We start from the raw sequence: 19385 nt of genomic DNA, 5'->3' as shown, positions 1-19385 counted from the left end.
CAACTGAACAATCTTTATTGGATCAGTAACCTTTTCTTGACCAATTTTGTTTTTCTTTTTGAACCACTGAGTGTGTCAAAGCTAAGAGGACAAGATTTACATGGCAAATGCGTCACAAAGGTTTTAGTCATTTTACAGTTATCTTTTGAATACTCTTTCCAAACCATTTTATTCATACGATCTTATGATATGAACCATTTTCAAGATAGAGACGCTTACGGAAAATGAGAAGACAATAAAATTGGGCTTCGAAGGAAAACAAAGCTCTTGTTTAAGTCAGTCCCCCAGGAATCCCGTCACATTATTTTCTCCCTCTGACCCATTTTTTATTCACTGCATCAGGATAAATGGAAATGACATTTGATTGCGATTTTCCTTCAGACAGCACCTGGCTGCCCTCAAGATGGCACACCGCAGGCTGGGATTTTCCTAATGGCCCTAGTCCTCTTTATTAGAGTAGCGCTTTTGACAGTCTCTGTGAAAATCGCCATCCTTCTTGTTTAAACAGGCAGCAATTTGTCAGTGTGGTTGCCATAGTCTACCACAAAAGCCCCCAGTGCTCCACACAAATTACAGGGGCCTTTGATTAATTGTCAGCGAAGCAGATAGCTAATGAGCATTATTTGAACAAAAAAAGTAAGTCATTACTCCTTTCATCTGTGGGCGTTATCCTTTGTGTTCCTGCCACATTACATTGGTACCCTGCACAATGAAACCTTTTTTTGGGGGGGGGCGGGTTGGGAGAGGGTAGAGAAGTCCCTTCTGCTCAATCCCTTGGAAGAAAGCCAGAGTTAAAATGACAGCTTTCCCTGATGCAAGAAGTCTTGCACATACGCTTTTTATTTCAACAAACTATCTCCCTTTTTCTTTGCTAGCTGATGACAAAATACTGTTTCCAAACCTGTGTGTGCCATCCGAAATGATTGCACATGTTTCTGGGTTTCTTTGTATTAAGTATATGTCCTGCTTCTGGCTTTGGAAGAATTTCGACAGTTAAACGTTTATCATCAGGGGTTCATTTAATAAGCAACCACCCCGAGAGAAGCAATGTCTTCTGTCCTTGTTCATCTCGTCTCCTGCGATCCCCTAGAAACACTAATGGGCATACTTTTCATTAAGATGTCATAATACATCTGCAGACATATTCATTTTCTTTTTAGTTTAGTTTTTTGTAGGCACTGATTATTATTTGTAGCAGCAAGAAATAACCTAAATACAATACATATTGGATTTGGCTGCATTCCTTTAAACGTCAGCAGTGGAGTGATGGGGAAGGTAAATAACATGCTATGTAAATGAGGAGATACTGAGAGAGAACTTTAATCGCTGGACATTACCTTTGCCTACTTTTGAAGATTCAGTGACTTGTTGATTTTGATGGCATATTGTGCTGAAGATTCTCCTGAAGTTTAAAATGGGGGAAGGGGCAGGTTTCATTATATTTTTTACTTTAAAAGTAAATTATAAGCATATAAAGTGCGTAATGTGTGGTGAGAGACATAGCAACTGGCTTGATCATTTTCCCCACAGTCTTTCCCTGAGACCCATTGGGGATTGCATCCTGTTATGGTGAATTATATTGCATCAATGGACTAGCTGGTTTGTCAGTCATCAGTGAATAAAGGATGTGCATTAAATGTTTTTTAGATTTTGCAGATTTTATTAAAACAAAAAGGGCTTGAAAATCAAAATTGCAATTGTTTGTAGTATATGTAAAAACTATTGTTCATTTTGCTGCAAGCATTCATATCTATAACAGCTTGTTACAGTACGTGTATTTGTAATTGGAGAAAACCTCCTTTCAGACAACCAGTGGAAGATGCATAAATGCTTTCTTTACTGTATCACAGTACTAACAGATTACTGAAGATTTGTTTTAGTTTGGTTTGGAGTTGTTTTTAATCACTTCCTATTTTCATAACTATAAAACTCAAGTATTGTATGAGAAAACAATAGCATGTGTCATTTGTAAGTGGTTCCAGTGTAAAATATAAATATATCTGTGGGAAAAAAAAAAAAAAAAAAAAATCTTTAATTGTGAAAACTCCAGTATGTTTTCATAACAGCATAATGCTAGCACTTCATCAAGGTGAAAAGGAGGAAAGAACAAAACAGATACAAATACAAGCATAATTTACTTCCAACTAAATTGAAATGGTGTTCTCATAAACATTTTAGATTCACAAGGATGGATAATTAATTAATCCGATGCTTTCAAAGACTAGTTCCACAAACAGCTTTGTGCAAAACAGTGGTTTATATATAATTTTCAGTCAATTAACCTTGAAACTTGCCATCAGAAATTAATTACAGACAACAATGGCATATACACACCTGCTCTAATATGCTACAAATAGTTTGTACACTCAGTGTATACAGAATTTTCTGAAACTGAAAAAAATATATAATTATTCTGTAATACTTTACAATAATGGACAACAATTCTTAATTAATTCATGTATGAATCCCACAGGAGTTCTGATGTTGATCACATCTTTACACCCGAACCCCTAATCTAGACTGAAGCCTTATTACTAACCCTGACCCAAACCTTGTTATGCATGTGATTAATGGCAGAATTCAGATGAAGTGCAGAAGATATCCGTGTTATTCCTGTGCTATTCATACATCAGTCCATTTAAGAATTGGTGCACATTATTTTAAAGTGTGACTTATTATTCAGTCCCTTAGGGGTTTAATGAGGCCAGTTTTGAAATTCATGTAGTTTCCATTTGTGTATTAATTACATTAATGTCACCTCTCCTCTTTGGCATTAAGTTTGTCCTTCATCCTTCAAAGTTTAGTTTCATTGCACTTTAATATAAGTTTTTGTTTGGGGGAAAATAAAAAAATATAATTGTTTTTATTTATTATTAAAATAATGAGAAAAACAATAACCCAGCATAGACTCTTACCAAGTAATATCTTCATATACAGTGCACAGCAGATGCTATGATTAGTCCACATTGTGAGGGGGAGAGTCCAATTAATTTGATGCATTTAAACAAGTGAGGAAACTGTTTTTACCAGGGTTCAGAACATTTTCTTTTTCTCTTTGCTTCTTTCTTGTCAAGACTTTGGATGGCCAGAACATCTACAATGCTTGCTGTACCCTGCGTGTTGAATTCTCCAAGCTGACCAGCCTTAACGTAAAATACAATAACGACAAAAGCAGAGATTTCACTCGCCTTGATCTTCCCTCTGGAGATGGGCAGCCCACACTGGACCCTGCCATGGCTGCTGCCTTTGGTAAGACTGTCCCTAAGCTTCACATTCCACAGTCTGCAACTCTTTATACCAGTCAGTTAGAAAGTAATGCATATGATTTTGAAGGGACATAATAAGTCAGTAATGTTCAGATGATTTCTCCTGAAAGTTGATAGCTGAATGTATGTTGTTATTTTTTGGATGTAAAGCATGAATCTGGACTCCACACACTGTGCTTTTCTCCTCTGAGGAGAGGAGGCAGCTGCTCATACGGTCACACACATAGTTCACTGGCCTATCATAAGTGTCTCCTTCAGTCATTTACCACAGTCTTTGTGTTATTGCTGTCAGTTAGGAAAACCACACCGAACTGGGCCTGTGTGAGTTTCAGCCAATCAAGTAAAGTAATGCATTGCACTTGATCTCCTGCCAATTAATATTTAGTAATTTATTTCATTATCACTGCTTTATTTTTAATTACCGTGGAAGATATTACATAGTTTAACCGGTTAATCCATTTTTGTTTTTCAGTATCTGACATATTACTACTAAGAGCTACGACATATCATTTAAACTCTAACTTTAATAAAAAAAAAAATTAAAAAGAAAAAAAACACCTATATATAAATTATTAGGGGCAGGATTTACACAAACAAAGCAAATTTACAGATATAATTTTGGGTACTTTGCTACCAATTCTAGCTGTGTAAGTGGTGTTCAAGTAAAAGCTATCAGTGACCAACATGCGCCCCATTAAAAGGAAAAGAAAAGGCTTTATCAGAAACCCTTTAGCTATGAGTGGGCTCAGAAACAGCACCATGGACACGGCGATTAATTTATTCTTAGCATGCTGCGCATGTGGTGCCCAGTGCTGGGAGGGAAGTAGATTCTTCTCTTGTTGTCTCGGCCCCATAAATCAGTGATGCTGTCTGGGAAGAGAAGTGTTGCAGATGCAGATAAGACACACAGCTGAACGAGCTGCTAAATGGCAATGGCTGCATCCCCCTTGGTTTTGCCATGTTTGTTAATAAATCAACCCTGATAAATTAATTGAGGTGGCGGGCTGATGTTTCACTTGTCCGCCCTGGCTTTTTTCATTGTGGGGGGGGGGGGATCTCCAGGCTCCTTCTGGGTGAACTCTGTTGCAGAGGTTTGCAAACCACCCTTTCAACCATTACTACATTAAAGTGCATTGTAGTCCAGCATAACCAAGGTTTTAAAATCTCTTCTCGCCTTTTAGGGGTTACTGGGTGGACTTAAAAAAGTGGAAAGCACTGTATCTAGCCCCAAAACCAAACAAACAAGGAATGTATGTGTAAATGTTTTGATGTCTGAGTCTTGCATTAGCAATGTACATTTTCAGGATTATATTATCACAGAGAGAAAAAAATCACTGTTGTTTGAAGCTATGGCAACAACCCTGACACAAGCCCACTATGTTTGAAGCTGTTGTTCAAAAGGTATCCAAACATATTGAATATGTATTGCTAGACTAATTGGCTGTCTTGAAAACTATTTGTTAAATTAATACTTATGGATATAAATAACTATTTTGATTCCCTGTGTTTCAGGAACATTTTTGTGTTTGGTTTGATTTTTATGTCCCTCTGTTTAGATTTACCAAGCTAATATCAGCAGCAAAAATAGCTTCTGACAAGAGGGAAGGATGTTACTGATGCACCATAATGTTTTAAAAATATTATGGTGTTACATGTTCAAAAAGCTCATTTGTAAAAGTCCTATTAAAGGATTTTTTTCCACAATTGGTACATAGCATGGTAAATAACAGTAGCTTATAAATAGGGAACACAGCTGAGATGCAAATGTAAGACATGTTCAAAATGTAGATATTAACTGTTTGCTTATACGAAGGCAGTTATCCTGCTGACACATGTAATGTTAAATCTATCAGAAACTGATTTTGTTGTTGATTTTGTATTTTTTTTTACACATCTGTTTTATGCCACCCATTTCCTATATGAAAAGAACTCGGAGTAAAGAGTAAAAGTAACTAAAAGAAATGTAGTAGTTCTTGAGATTTGATTGTAGATGTTTACATTTATTTTTATAATTAGGGACTACCGATTGGGGGACGTTACAGATGAGCTGTTTTTTAGGTGAGCTTTGTCCTCTATTTGCTAAGTCTGTAGCAACTGACTGTTTCCACACCAGACAATGAAATGTGTGCAGAATTTTACATAATTCCTGAAATATATCTTTGTAAGAAACAATGTTCCAGATGCCGCCTTCCCCTCCCCCAAACTCACACGCATTATTTCAAAGGATGACACGTTTCTGTGTGTGTCTATTACAGGTGCTCCTGGAATTATCTCTTCTCCCTATGCAGGAGCTGCAGGCTTCGCTCCAGCCATTGGTTTTCCCCAGGCTGCAGGTATATTGTTCTCTGGTGCCTCTTATGCCAATTTCTATCCCCATCCTCTTACGGAGAAAACACAAGGGAGAAGCAATTGAGCATTAATGAAAAATTTAGCTTCCCTGTCATGATTTTTCTCTCTATCAAATTGACGCACTTTATTCTTATCATCCTTGGATGCGCACATGTATCATATCTTAATATCATGGGATGTAAGGCAGTGCAGGCATTTCAAGGAGGCAGAGGAATATTAAACAAGATATTTAAATGTAAGCTTATAAATGTAGGTTGTGTGGTTTTCTTCATATATACATACCAATATATTTCCTTACTAGTTTGGTTAAATGTGTTTACCTGGTAAGGTCAGTTTTTAATGCCCATATTTATCCCACATTTTCATTTTCTCTCTGAAACTTTTCTGTGTTTAAAAACAGGGTGGATTTATTTTGCAAGACCAGCTATTTCATTTTAGTATTTTTTCTAGGTTTAAATGTTTTATTTTTTGCTTTCACAAAGTTGGGTCTTACCGAGTGAAACTTGAAACAGCTTTCCTTTCCAAATTCTTAGCACTGGTTATACATGGAAATGTAACTTTCAAACAAACAAGAAAAACACATCTAATGACAGTGGATAATGAGGAGAATAATACATGAACCGCATTTAGTTTTTAATGATGCGTGAGCCTTCATACCCGAATGTAGCCCTTTTTCTTAATTTGTTAATTTTGCATAATTACTGCAGATGCTGTTAGGAATAAGAACACTTAATCATGATTAACCCTAATTCTCTAAGCATAATTCTAATGAGTTCTGGTTTATTTGAAAGTGGACCTAAAGACCGTGAGGTCTGGGAATCTTGCTGGTAAAACTTTAAGGTTGTGCTAAGTGCGGTGTGTGTCCGTCCCTGGCAGGTCTCTCCATGCAGACTGTTCCGGGCGCTCTCGGTCCCCTGACGATCCCGGCCTCAGCGGTCGCCGGGCGGATGGCCATGCACGGAATGGCTCCTGCTGCCGTGCACTTGGTGCTTCTGGTCTCCAACCTCAATCCAGATGTGAGTGAAACCATTCCCAACAAGCCTTCCTTCACTCTCTCTCTCTCTCCCACTGCACTGTAAACAAGGTGGTGTCTGGTATTCTGTCATTGCCCCTGGCCTGTTTTTTTCGCCCGGCGAGTTTAAACTGCTGACTGTCATATGATGCGGAGATAGGAAAGGCATTTTGAATCCAAATTTAAGCTGAGAGGTGCATGACGATGTATATTTAAATCGGTGCTGTCTTCTTGGAAGCCTGGCACTGAGGTTATGCAGTGACATACTCACTATCCAATGTCTGTTCTTCTCAGGATCATGGTGTTTTTGTTCTCGTTCCCCACAGCCAGTGATGTAAATACTATGCCCAAATTATAGTTTTCTTGAATAATACATATTTACCATATTTAGCTGATATCTAAAATTAGAAACCGATAGGTACAGTTAGGCTAGGATCATCTGGTTTAAAAGTAACTTCATATATGTAGCTTTATATGTATGTATTTCTTTGGGTATTTTTCACTTCTGAAGAATTTTCACAGCTGAAGAATATTATGAATGTTTTTTCACCTGTACCAACTTTGTGTGTGATGGGCATGTCCTAATGTGCTCTTCTCTCCTGTAGAGTATATCACCACATGGACTCTTCATCCTGTTTGGTAAGAAGGCTTGGTTTTCCCCCAGACTAATTTTCTATTAATTAAATATGATTTTTGAGATATTATATACAAGTATTAAAATGACTATCATCACCTGCCCATGATCTGTAACGAGACCCTTTTCATATCTAGTACTAAAGTTGTTTGCTAATCAGTTTGCAACATTGGCAGGCTAAGCTAAGACCTGTCATCTTATTTGAAAAGCTGACACTCCTAACACGCTTGGACTGCAATTACTTGATATACGGTCTTTGTTTGTTGCTGGAAATCTTTAAACATGACCGTGTATCATAGTGGGAAATGAATCCCTTTACCAAACGTTCTGTGTATGCACGGTGGTCTGTAGGTTCCCCTGCTAGCATAGGAGTCACAATGCATCTCGTTTGTCTTTTTCTGCAGGGGTTTATGGGGATGTGCACAGAGTTAAGATCCTCTTCAACAAAAAAGAAAATGCCTTAATACAAATGGCAGATGCAACTCAGGCTCAGCTGGGTAAGTTTTTGTCAAAATGTCACTGGTTCAGTAGGATATTGGACCTGTTTGAGGCGGTCTATTTTAAATGTTTGAATTCAGGAATCAAACCTAAAAGCTCTGGAAAAAACAGGCACTTTATGAATTATGAAAGAATACCCCCTGCTACAGGGACATTACTGTTAATTACTTTGGCTTGTCCTACCCAGGAAAGTGGTTAGTATTGATAGAAGATGCCAGTGCTTAGTGGTTTTGGATTGGCATTGAAGAGAAGCTACAAGTAGACAGCCCTACTCAGATAGGAGTGACCGTTTTCTGTGGCAGTTAAAAAAAAAAAAAAAAAAATGTTGTTGCTGTTACAATACATGTTGGCTTGTCTTGAATTAGGAGCTGAGACACCCATTCAAATTGCAGTGCCAGGCATTTCACTGACTTTTTGCTGAAAGATCTTGGATATAATTTTATCTGCTTTATTCATAGTGACAAATTAATCAACCTGTGATTCCTACCTGGTGGATATAGAATACAAAACTAAAGCAATATCTGTGATAAGGGATGTCAATCCCATTTACTGCCATTCGACTCATCGTTTATTAGAGCTACTGTATGCATATCAATCACTTCTTAAATCCCTCATCCATTTTTAATAGGAGCCACAAATTATTTAAATTGTAATCGGAGACAGAGTCTCTAAGTTTCATTAAGAGTCATTAAGTTTCTGAACGTGCTGCAAGGTGCTCAGACTTAATCATTTGTCTGCCATGGTACTACCCTGGATCACAGAAGTTCAGTGAATTGGCCATGAAGGTTCTTTGTGTATTTTGTTGACAGTCTGTGGGCAGAGTGTTTAATAACTTCATTATCATTTTTGCAGCTGCGTGTGGCTTAAAAATAGTATTTTAAGTCTATTGCCATTATTATATTTAGGCAGTTTTCTGACGATTGTTTAAATCAGAAATAATGACCTTAATTTTTTTCTCGACAAAGCCTCCACTTAATGAACATTCATAGACTGTAGTGCAAATTTCTCTGAGATGATACACGAGGCATTCTGTAGAGTTTTATCACACACCACAGAACAGCAGGGGCCACGGGAGTAGAAACGGAGACAAATACATTGCCTAAATACAGATCGGTACTGGTGACACTCTTGCTTGGCCTTGCTTTCTCCTCAGCGATGAGTCACCTCAATGGACAGAGGCTTCATGGGAAGGTGATCCGTGTGACCATCTCCAGGCACCAGACAGTACAGCTGCCCCGTGAGGGCCAGGAGGACCAGGGCTTGACCAAGGACTTCAGCAACAGCCCTTTGCACCGCTTCAAGAAACCTGGCTCCAAAAACTTCCAGAACATCTTCCCTCCCTCTGCAACCTTGCACCTCTCCAATATCCCGTGAGTGACCTGCAGGGCAAAATATGGGTCTGGATTATATCAAAATGGCAAATTATAATCCTGCTAATAGCAAACTACAATCCTTTACTTGATAGCAGTTATATTTTAGAAGAAAATATCTGAGTACAAGTTTGCAGTTTTCTATTAGCAGGTGGGTCATAGTTTTTAATCTTTTTTAATCTGGTCCAAGGTCATCTTGTAGTGTAGAAATTTAAAATCCTGTCTTTTGATGAAAGCCTAGTATACTCCTTCACATTTCCTGGGAGCTTACAAAGCATACACAGTTTAAAATAATGAAAGTCTAAAAAATATTAAAGTACGAACTATTAAGGTATATAAAGTCAACGATGTTCATGGAGGTATTTCCCCAGCTGTGGTAAGTGGTTCTTCAGATTCTCATAGATCATTAATAACATTTTAAGAGTACTGCTAGTGCTTCTGATTCAGGCTTTGGAGAGGAATTATTAGGACAGGATGATGTGTGTGAAAGACTGCTACAAAAGGCTCCAATGCCACTCAGTCCTGTGACCTCCAGATGTCAGTGTAGCCAATCTTTTATAATAACGCAATGGCTCCAGTATGCATGTTAACATGTTTGCAAACAACAAAAAGAGGGTGAAACTGCAGCAGAGGTTCATTAAGCAATACAAACTTTCATACAATAGGGAAAATGTAATTAAAATGGACCCTGAATAAAAAAAAAAATGAAATAATAGGTTATACATGTGTTAGAGAAGTTTTCTCAAGGCAGGGAGGAAAAGTCTATAAGATTTTAAGATTATGAAGGCAGTTTGAAAGGGATATAGTTTATCTGCTGTTTGTTATGGTCAGATGTATATCTGACAATGTGACTTTATTGCCAGGGTTTACAACAACTTTCTTGAAGATATAGCACCTGAATGACAGCAGGTCTTTGTTTGCAGATGTCCTGTATAATCAGAGAGCACCAATAAAGTTTTAGTCCTCATGTTTGAGTGATTTTGCATGTTGAAACAAAGAACAATAAAGGTATTCAAGGTAACCACTGGGATAGTGTAATTATGAGCATAACCTGATAAACCTATGGCCTTGAAAAATAACAACATTTGTTTTTTATCACAGACTTCAAATGGGTGTTCAAAATGTGTAATAAATTACTCCAAATGAATAAAGGAAACCCCAGTGCTCTTAACTCATTAATATTCATTTTTTAACTGAATTTATTTATCAAATGGTATACTAGGGCTTTTCAGCCTTTCTTCTTAAATGACGTTACTTGTTACTTGCTTCACTAGAACTGTCTCTTGATATTCTTGACATTCTTCTTTGTTTTCTTTCAGGCCTTCAATAACAGATGATAATCTGAAAGACCTGTTTGCCGGTACTGGATACACAGTGAAGGCCTTTAAATTTTTCCAGTAAGTCTTTTTTTGTGTTCTTTTTTTTGCATGGACCTTATTAACGAATCATATTTTATCATCTTTATATGGTCTTGTCATTTTTATTGTAGGGTTCTCCATTTTGAAAGGCTGCATAATTTGTGTAGCATGAGGTTTGTTTGCTTAAGTGCTTGACTTTTTACAGTTTGTGTTTGCCAATAGTAGAATTCCCCGTATCATAGCCTTCAGAAGAGGCACTCTTCATTTTGATTTTGAACTAGATGTAGTACATACATATAGATATTTTAAACCCAGTATTTCTTGTCCTTGTTCAGTATTTTACCAGGACTTTAATGGAGCAGTTTGAATCTGTTCTTTCTTTGAAGAGGATATGAGTAAGTCAATAAAATGGTATCTTAAGTATGTATGTAGCCTATGCCAAAAAAGCATGTTGGAATGAAATCCAAACCTCAAATATTTGCAGTCGTGTGATAAATTCAAGGAAGTGCGTTGGGACTAGTTCCCTATACAATTTTTGTTTTCTTTTGAGCTTTCTTTTTTCATCCCCAAGTTTGCTTTGACAACTTTCCCCTTGCTTTGCAGGAAAGACCGGAAGATGGCCTTAATCCAGCTGGGCTCTGTGGAAGAGGCGATCCAGGCCCTGATCGACTTGCACAATCACGACCTCGGAGAGAATCATCATCTCAGAGTGTCCTTCTCCAAGTCCACAATCTGATGGCACACTGCCTCTGTGCAAAGACTCGGCCACTTTTTTTTTTTTGTTTGTTTGTTTTTGTTTTGTTTTGTTTTTTTGTTTTATTCATAATTTTTGGTTTTCATTAAGAGTGATCGAAAAAGAGAATTAATGGAATTGACCAATACAGATCATCAAATCGGGAAAAGGAAAACTGAAATATAAAATATGAACCGAGCCTTCAGACAGAGACTGGGGTGTTTAAAGACCAGGTTTTCAGAGCTGGAAGGATGTTCAGATCCTTGAGCCGGCGACGCAACAGGATTTGTGAGACTGCGGCAGCCATCTTGGACAGCGCAGAGTTTGGACTCCAGTGTTCCATTAGAACTCCTCCTTCTCAGCTGACTGTCGTCACAATACCGTTGTGAGTTTCAAAAAGCAGCTGTAACCCCTCCTGTGTTCCAGTGCTGCTCAAAGAGACAGCATCCTTTCGTTGAGAAGTGTAACTTAACACTATTCACCAATGGGGTGCACAAATCAAGCCTGCACAACATGCCGATTTTAGTTTTTTCTTTTTTTTGTCCTTTCTGATTATTTTTAAAAGTTCGGCAAAAAGGAGGGTGGTTGGGTGGGTTAGCACCTTAACTAGCTGCAATTACTGTGCAAAGACTTGCCTACATGATGGGTATCTGTGAATAACTGGCAGCAAATGAAACATGCTTTATTTGCTTCTGCATGGGTGGAGGTTTAAACAGAGCTGTTCTCCTCTGTACCCCAGTACTTACATTCATTCCCAAACCACACTGCCACCCCCCTCACTGCATCCAAGCACAAAATGATAGACATTGGAGATTTCTGTGTGGAACCAGACCCATAAAGGAAACCACCAATCAACTACAAGACAATATAGAGAGAGATAAAAGGCCATTAGTGAACATCCTGTTACACTCCTGACTTCTGTGGCCCCGCGCTGTAAGGAGCATGGCTCTTTCAAGTGGAACAAATGAATGTGAAAGATGTCCCCTGAAAACGGTTATAGATGGGAACAGTTTTTTTGGTTTGTTTGTTTGTTTGTATGTTTTGTTTTTTTTCCAACCTTTTATTTGATCAGTTTACCAAATTATTATTTTGGGTTTTATTGTTTTCAAACATGTCACAAGCAAGTGCTTTGCTTGAGTACTTTAGCCTTGTCTCAACTCAGCTTTCGACTTTGGGCAAATCCTTTTCTTTTTTTTTTTCCGTTCAGTTCTTGGATCCATGTGGAGAAGAGCAAAGTGGCACTCCCTTTTGCCTTGCATTTTCATAAACCATGCATCATTCTGCAGTGAGACCAAATATTGCATGTGCAACAAGCGCTGGGAAATAAGGAACTGGGTGAAACTTTTGACTAGACCAATTATAGAATGTGCTGTTTGGAATGTGTGTTAGGATTATTTATGGATCCTGCAAAAAGGGTGTTGAATATATCGATTGGAGTAAGAGCAACACCTTTATTGTTCCAACACAGTGCTGTGTCAGGCAGTGTAGTTCTAGCCTTACAATTCCAAGGAGGGATAATTGTAATCTCTCACAGTAGCATAATGGGGGACGAACACCTTAGATTTGACAACCTCACCTCAGTTGATGTTGTGCCGGATTGATCCTCACAAAAACACAAGAAACCCAAGATTTAACTGAAAGCAAGGCAAGGGACGCTGTCTCTTTTGTAGACTAAACTTTTCTTAAGTGAAACAACAGCAGAGCGCTTTTTCTTAAAAAAATAAAAGAATAAATAAAAAGAAAAAGATAAATAAAAAAGTTTACAGTCTTAAATGAAACAAAACTATTCAGGTCTATATATCTTAAGGATTGTCAAGATTTTTAGAAAAAAAAAGTTACTTATTTTTGGTAATTTGTTCTTTTTTTATGGAAAAGAGAAAAAAAAAACAAATCTGAAACCTCATGGGGTTTTTGTACCACTATAATCTTTCAAGAAATCATGGAGAAAAAAAAATCATATTTACTGTGTATTTACTTAATTTCTTATTACGTGCCTTATTATGTGCTCATAATCAAACAATAGATTTAGAAATTTTACCTAAGATATCTTATGTACTATTTTGTGGGATTCGTGAGAGGGTTGATTTATTTGACTTTATTTTCTTTTGTCTTGTAGGGTTTATTTTTAGATGTGTATATTTTGGGGGTTTCAATACTAAATGGTCTTAATTGGAAAAGTATGTTTATTTTTGGTGCTCTGAGTGCACATATTAGATGAACTAATTGTAACTAAAACATAAAGTGTGTGCTGTAGGCTTCTTCCCTCATATTTTAGCCAGACAAAGAAAAACAAGTGTTGATCTTATCGACACAATCAGTGATCCTCAACTGCTTAGAATGTAGAAGAAAATGTTCAGTGGTTTTGTTTTGTGAACTGCTTCTTTAATATAGTTGGAGGCCTTTTGTAATGGTATTCAGCACTAGTTGTAGATTATGCCTTATATTTTGACAGGAGGCATGCAGTTGGTGTCAGTGGGGATCGTTATAAATGTTTGTTGGTGTGTGATAATCAGAGCGTGCTACTTTGCTTATCAGTACAATGTACACCTGTACTACAGTGCCTCAAGTTGCCAATATTGGCACAATGCTCCCTCTTTACAAGTTCTTTCCCCTGCAGCTTATTATTTTTTAGTCAATTAAGCACTCAAGTACATTCTAATTCCTGCACCTCTTCAAACGCAAAAGGTAAAGACTCAATCTCTCCCAGTGCGAGGACTCAAATGCTCAAGTTGCAACCCTCCTTCTGGATCAAACTTTATCCCTTAAACTACTCAATCGGCAATTGGATGTTATGGATCGTAAATGTATTATTAGTTTTCAAAGAGCTGAGGAGAAATAATAAAACAGTACTGTAAGAGGTTGGTTCATTAGATAAGGTGACACCTCTATCAAAGACATAAATAAGGCACAAAACAGTTCTTGAAGTTTATTGGTACAGTCTCTATTGCAGATACCTTTCCCGGAGCACAACTAGCATGACTAAGCACATCTGATTTTTTGTCCGTGAATAATTCATTTTAATAGCGATCAGAAAGGGTCTTGTATCTTAGAAAGGGAAGCTACGAATGTATGGACAGGACTATGGTGGTAAAGGCTCGATTAAACCAGACTCTTTCCTCCTGGACAATCTCTGTCACAGTGGACAATGTCCTCTTGCATGATAAAGAATTACGGCTCGACTGTTTCCGTTTCGCAAGTCAAAAGCTGTAGCAGCTTTTTCCTACTTCGAAAGAAATGCATTTTAACCAAACAGTTATATACTGTTGATAAACTTTATACATTAAAAAATAAGACATTTTAATGAGATGATAAAGATTGTGATTGTGGTGACGGGGGGGAGGCGGCTTTTTATAATTTGACAATTCAGTGTTGCATTTACAGTTACCTTAAATTTATATTCATTCTAAATCCAGGGTATGGTCCCAGAAATAAGAGATGTCCAAACTAATGGATTTCCCTTCTATTGTCCCCTCTTTAACAGCAGTACACTCTGAAATAAGAAAGGAGTGAAGCAAATCTGAATGTATACCCCAAGCACCTACCACCCTGAGCAGTGTAGTCAACCATTTGAAAGATCAAATAATCCTGTGCCTGAAGCTCAGCCACTTTGCATCGTAGTCTGTGGCGATTTGGTTACTTTCTCCATTTTGGTCGATGTACTAAAATGTAAACCTTATAGGTCATCAATATGTTCAACTATATGAAGTTTCCTTAGTGGAGGTGGGGATGAACAAAGCTACCTATTTGTTTCATTATGTAATCTTTTGAAACAATCATGTGAGGTCTGGGACTAACATCCAGTTTAGGATCACATGCCAAGGCAGTGATGTTTGCCTATTTCCAAAAGAATGTCATCTCATAGCTCAGAAGTGAGTCGGGCCAGACTGGAAATATCAGGGAAGGGATTGCTTTTCCTGGAGTCAAATGAATCTCTTGGCCTGTTGTTTACATTGACAGGGCAGTGTAAGAAACTCCCAATTTAGCTGCCGATGTCATACCTGCTCAGTGATTTTAAACTGATGGTTATCGTGGCATTCTCAATGAGCTGTTGAGTGAAATGCTGTTTTTTAATACTGTTTTGAGTCCTGATGAATGTCACTTCGCTATATACTGTTTTTTAAGAGCCAAACACATTTATACGATTAAGACCATATGCCACTAAACAGGAAAGGGTCTGAGAAAGCTACCACCTCAAACTTATCAAATAATGTCTGTGAGAAGCCTACAGCACAACCTCTGTTCCAGATGTCCCTTGGTTTTGCTGTTTTGAGTGAAGCTAGCTGTCTGAAATTTCCCATCTGTGTGCTTTTGGGTTTGTAATGTTATTTACTGTATCTCATGTTATTCTTTTAAGTTTTATTTGGCCTGTTTTGATCTGTAGTGTGTCTTTTATTTTATTTTAAGTTTTTTTTTTTCTTCAGAGGATGTGAAATTGGTTAAGGTTGCTGTCTGTCACTCTGCTTCATCACAGGCATTTTGAGTTGATTTGTGAAACTGTATTTTCTTTCATCTAAAAGAGAGCCTTGTCTTGACAACTGTGTATCCTTGGTTGCAGTTGGTGAGTATTTATGCATAAAACTGGAGAAATCACATTGTCAGGCAGGTATCTTCTCAAGAGCGCCTGTTGTTGATTTAACTCCTGGAGTTTTAAAAAGAAATCCATAAAATCTGTTTGCCTTCGCCTTGTTAACGATTTCTTTTTAACAGGAGAAAAAGCCAGACTCCAGACCCTACAACAAACAAAGATGTCCGACTGTTGTGCTAACCTGTTCAAGCTGTACACTTTCTCAATAATTCCTTTTGAACTTTCATATACAAGACTTTTTTTGTATCATTCTTTATCTCTCTGATAGGATTGTCTCAGATCATGTCTTAAACCAAGCCGAAGCTGTGCGGCCTGGCATTTTTTCTTTTCTTTTCTTTTTAATTATCAAACAGACAATATCACAAAAATGAATTTTGTTTTATTTCAGGGTTTTATACTGAAACAAATAACAATAATAGGACCAAAGTTTATGTGCCTTTCATTAATTTGCAACTTGTTTCCTCCTTGGTATCAAGTCAATTACAAACAGTACTTTTGGATTTAAATGATACTGTTATGACTCTTTGAAGTCCGTTATCCAGACAAAACCATGAAAAGCAGGAGTTAATATTATTAATTGTATTCTCTCATATCATGTAATAATCAGTTCCTGTTCACTTTGCCTCTGCCAGTTTATACGTTTGGAAGCAGACTTGCTCATTTGGGTAGGTGAACGAAGCCATATCAGTACCTTTGCTTCAGAATTTACTTCTCACTACAGTTTGCAGGTAGTACAGTGCAAACTGAATTCAAATTGATTCCCAGGACAGGTGACTTTCTACAAATATTTGAATGCCCATTTTCTGGAGGACAATCTTTCAGCTAAGATAATATAATTATTATATGTATTATTATATCTTACTTTGACAGTAAGGTTTACCAAAAAATTTGGTCACTTTTAAACAAAAAAATATTCTCTTGCTATATATGTAACATTTTATTTCCAAAAGTTTACATGAGCTAAAGCAAAAAGCTGTAATAAAAAAATATATAATTACATTTTCAATAATTTAATTAAACCAAAGGAACATTCTAGTTTGTGTTAGTAAATCTAAATGGACTAAACATTTGTATGTATTTACTGCATTTCAGTAAGAATGTGCATACTGTATTTCTGATCAAATACATTGTCAGATTTTTCAGCATCACATTAAATCTTAGGTTGCAGCCTTGCTTATGGTGTTTGAGAGCAGAGGCACCCTGCGATCTTTAGTCTCAAATCCTACAGGATGGTACTAATCAATATTTGAGTGTTTGGTTACATGAAAGGGGGGGTGCGTTTTATATTGTGGTTTTCCATGGCAGAGGCAAAGCTCACCTGAACTGTATTTACTGATGCAAGTTCAGTCTTACTTCATTTACTTTGGCACTTCTTGAAATTCCCTAATTTATCCAGTTTGTTTGAATGTTCCACTACCAAAACAACATGCTGTAAATATATGTATTTTTTTTTTTATTATTATTATTATTACATTTTTTTTAATAACCTGGCCAAAAAAAGGTTTTGGGAACAAGATAAAAAAAAAAAAAAGAAAAAAAACAACAACAAAAAAAAACATGAACTGTTTTTTATATTTAAACTCATGAAAAGAAAAAACATCAATTGTCTTGTATATTTTGATAAAGCAACAGTACAAGCTTTCATTTGTAAAGCAGTTTATGTGACATTGCAGGGGGAGAACAATGGATTCCATTTCTGTTGAGTTTATGTAATAAAATGCAAATAGAAGATGAAATATTAAAGAAACATATTTTCTAATTGCGCAGTGCATGGTTGAGTGGATTTTCTGTATTTTGTAGAGACCATTTCTTTTATGTTTTGTATTGCCTATTATTATTATTACTCAAGATTCTCGGCTTACTTTTTTTTTTTTTTTCCTAACCAACTTTAATTGTAGCATGCCTTGAATAAATGTCATTACATCTGTACTTTCTTCAGTCCTCTCGTGTCCTCGTCTTTTTACCTTTGGGTTTCATTGTCTGCTGTAATACCTGTCTCCTTCTTCTTAACTTGTTCTTCTCCCTTGCCTGGTTTAACCCTTGTAGCCTGAAATCTACCTTATTTTTGCCCTGCTGTCTGAATTCTACTAAATCTGTGTATTCCAAAGCAGACCTCTATCTCTCCGTTTCCCTGTCTGCTGAATTTGAAAAGGCCCTTCAAACCTCATGCTTTCTTCAAGGCATACACTTGATTTTTAAAAGAACACAATCAAAAAGTAAACACACAATGGAATCCATCTGTATCCGATAGCCCCGCTGAACATCTCCTATCATATGGCCTGTTGGAATTCCACTGCTGCTGATGGTTGCATTGTTTTTTTACAAACAAGTCTGCATCCAAAAGGATTACAAATCTGTTGAACATTTAGGTAATGTGACACAGATGTGTCCTGTATTTTTTTTTTTAATGGTTTAATGCTGTTGTGCAGGAGTGTCAATTTGATGTCAGTAATTAAGAATCCTGCACATCTCTGTTGCAGGAAAATGGTAAGTATATATGGTAAATCTGTGACCTGAAAACGCCCTTAAAATGATACAAGGGCAGCATCACTCTTTATTACCCCACAGAAAGACGCTTCATGGTACCTTCTGGCCATAGGCCTAGTTTCAGGACTTAATTTTGTACCAAGAGGCTCATCTCACTTTGACTGGCAGGGTGTTTCTAATCTCGACCTCACAGCGTGTCTCATGCACAAAATAAAACGCGGGACGTTGTATACAAGTGACAGAGTGGGTGTGTCTTCAGAGTCCTTGTCAGGAGGGTGATAAGTTTGTTCTGTTCCTATCTTATCCCCCCATACAGGGGAAAATTGGCCACCTCGGGCTCATCACTAACTCAGGCCTCTTATGTAAGCTGGTAATGGAAACTGGTACATTACTGTCCACTGTAACACAGGGTTACTTATCCAGATTGAAAATGTTCTTCTCTAAAAATTCAAAATGTCATAGAGTTTTGCACACTTAAAATTGTTAAAGCTGATGTCAGAACCATTTGTTATTAGAACAATCAGTTTAATAATAATATTTTTGAATGTTTCAGCTTTTTAAATTAAATTATTAAAAATAATACATGTACATGTTTATAGCACATATTGTATTTATTACAAAAAAACAACCAAACCAAAAGAAACCCTAATCACTGTATTTCCAAATAGGGATTGTTTCCAAAGTGATGAATGATGTAGGCATCTGCCACATTTTGCTCGTTTTCACAAAATGCCAGGAAAAAGTTTATGGCATTTAGTTATATGACCCTAACATGCCTCTATGTTCTCTGTTCTCAAATATGTCAATAATTCTTTAATGAAGTATTGAAAGGTCCTGGCATTATATTACACAGTTGTATTTTATTAGGGTTTTGGCTTTATGTAAATATGTATACATCCCTAAAGATGGAAAAAGACCTAGAAGACCTAAAAGATGGGAATATAAAAAAAACTTTGCAGGTGCAACATGGAAAAGGGAAGCTATATCGAAGGAAGTGAAATCATCTTGGGGAGGCCTTCATCCAGCAGTGGATTGATATAGACTGATGAGGATGATGATGTGTATGTATGTATGTATGTATGTATATACAGTG

The 19385-nt window shown here is 37.0% G+C and overlaps 1 protein-coding gene across 10 annotated transcripts in view; it reads left to right on the top strand.

Moving 5' to 3' along the window:
- The window catches only part of ptbp3 (polypyrimidine tract binding protein 3), a 76983-nt gene extending 59244 nt beyond the window's left edge, over positions 1 to 17739 (top strand). For 8 of the 10 annotated variants that reach the window (XM_066711025.1, XM_066711035.1, XM_066711030.1 and 5 more), the window contains 9 exons: positions 3075 to 3249; positions 5283 to 5324; positions 5522 to 5599; positions 6492 to 6631; positions 7233 to 7266; positions 7666 to 7758; positions 8913 to 9129; positions 10449 to 10526; positions 11091 to 17739. In XM_066711025.1, the coding sequence (XP_066567122.1) occupies positions 3075 to 3249; positions 5283 to 5324; positions 5522 to 5599; positions 6492 to 6631; positions 7233 to 7266; positions 7666 to 7758; positions 8913 to 9129; positions 10449 to 10526; positions 11091 to 11223 (990 nt within the window). In that variant the 3' untranslated portion in view covers positions 11224 to 17739. The remainder of the gene's footprint in view (positions 1 to 3074; positions 3250 to 5282; positions 5325 to 5521; positions 5600 to 6491; positions 6632 to 7232; positions 7267 to 7665; positions 7759 to 8912; positions 9130 to 10448; positions 10527 to 11090) is intronic. The other 2 variants (XM_066711026.1, XM_066711028.1) reach the window with 1 other exon arrangement.
- The last annotated feature ends 1646 nt before the right edge of the window (positions 17740 to 19385 follow it).

The sequence above is a fragment of the Amia ocellicauda genome, chromosome 8, assembly GCF_036373705.1.
Source record: "Amia ocellicauda isolate fAmiCal2 chromosome 8, fAmiCal2.hap1, whole genome shotgun sequence".
NCBI lineage: Eukaryota > Metazoa > Chordata > Actinopteri > Amiiformes > Amiidae > Amia > Amia ocellicauda.
This window is presented reverse-complemented; position numbering and strand designations above follow the sequence as displayed.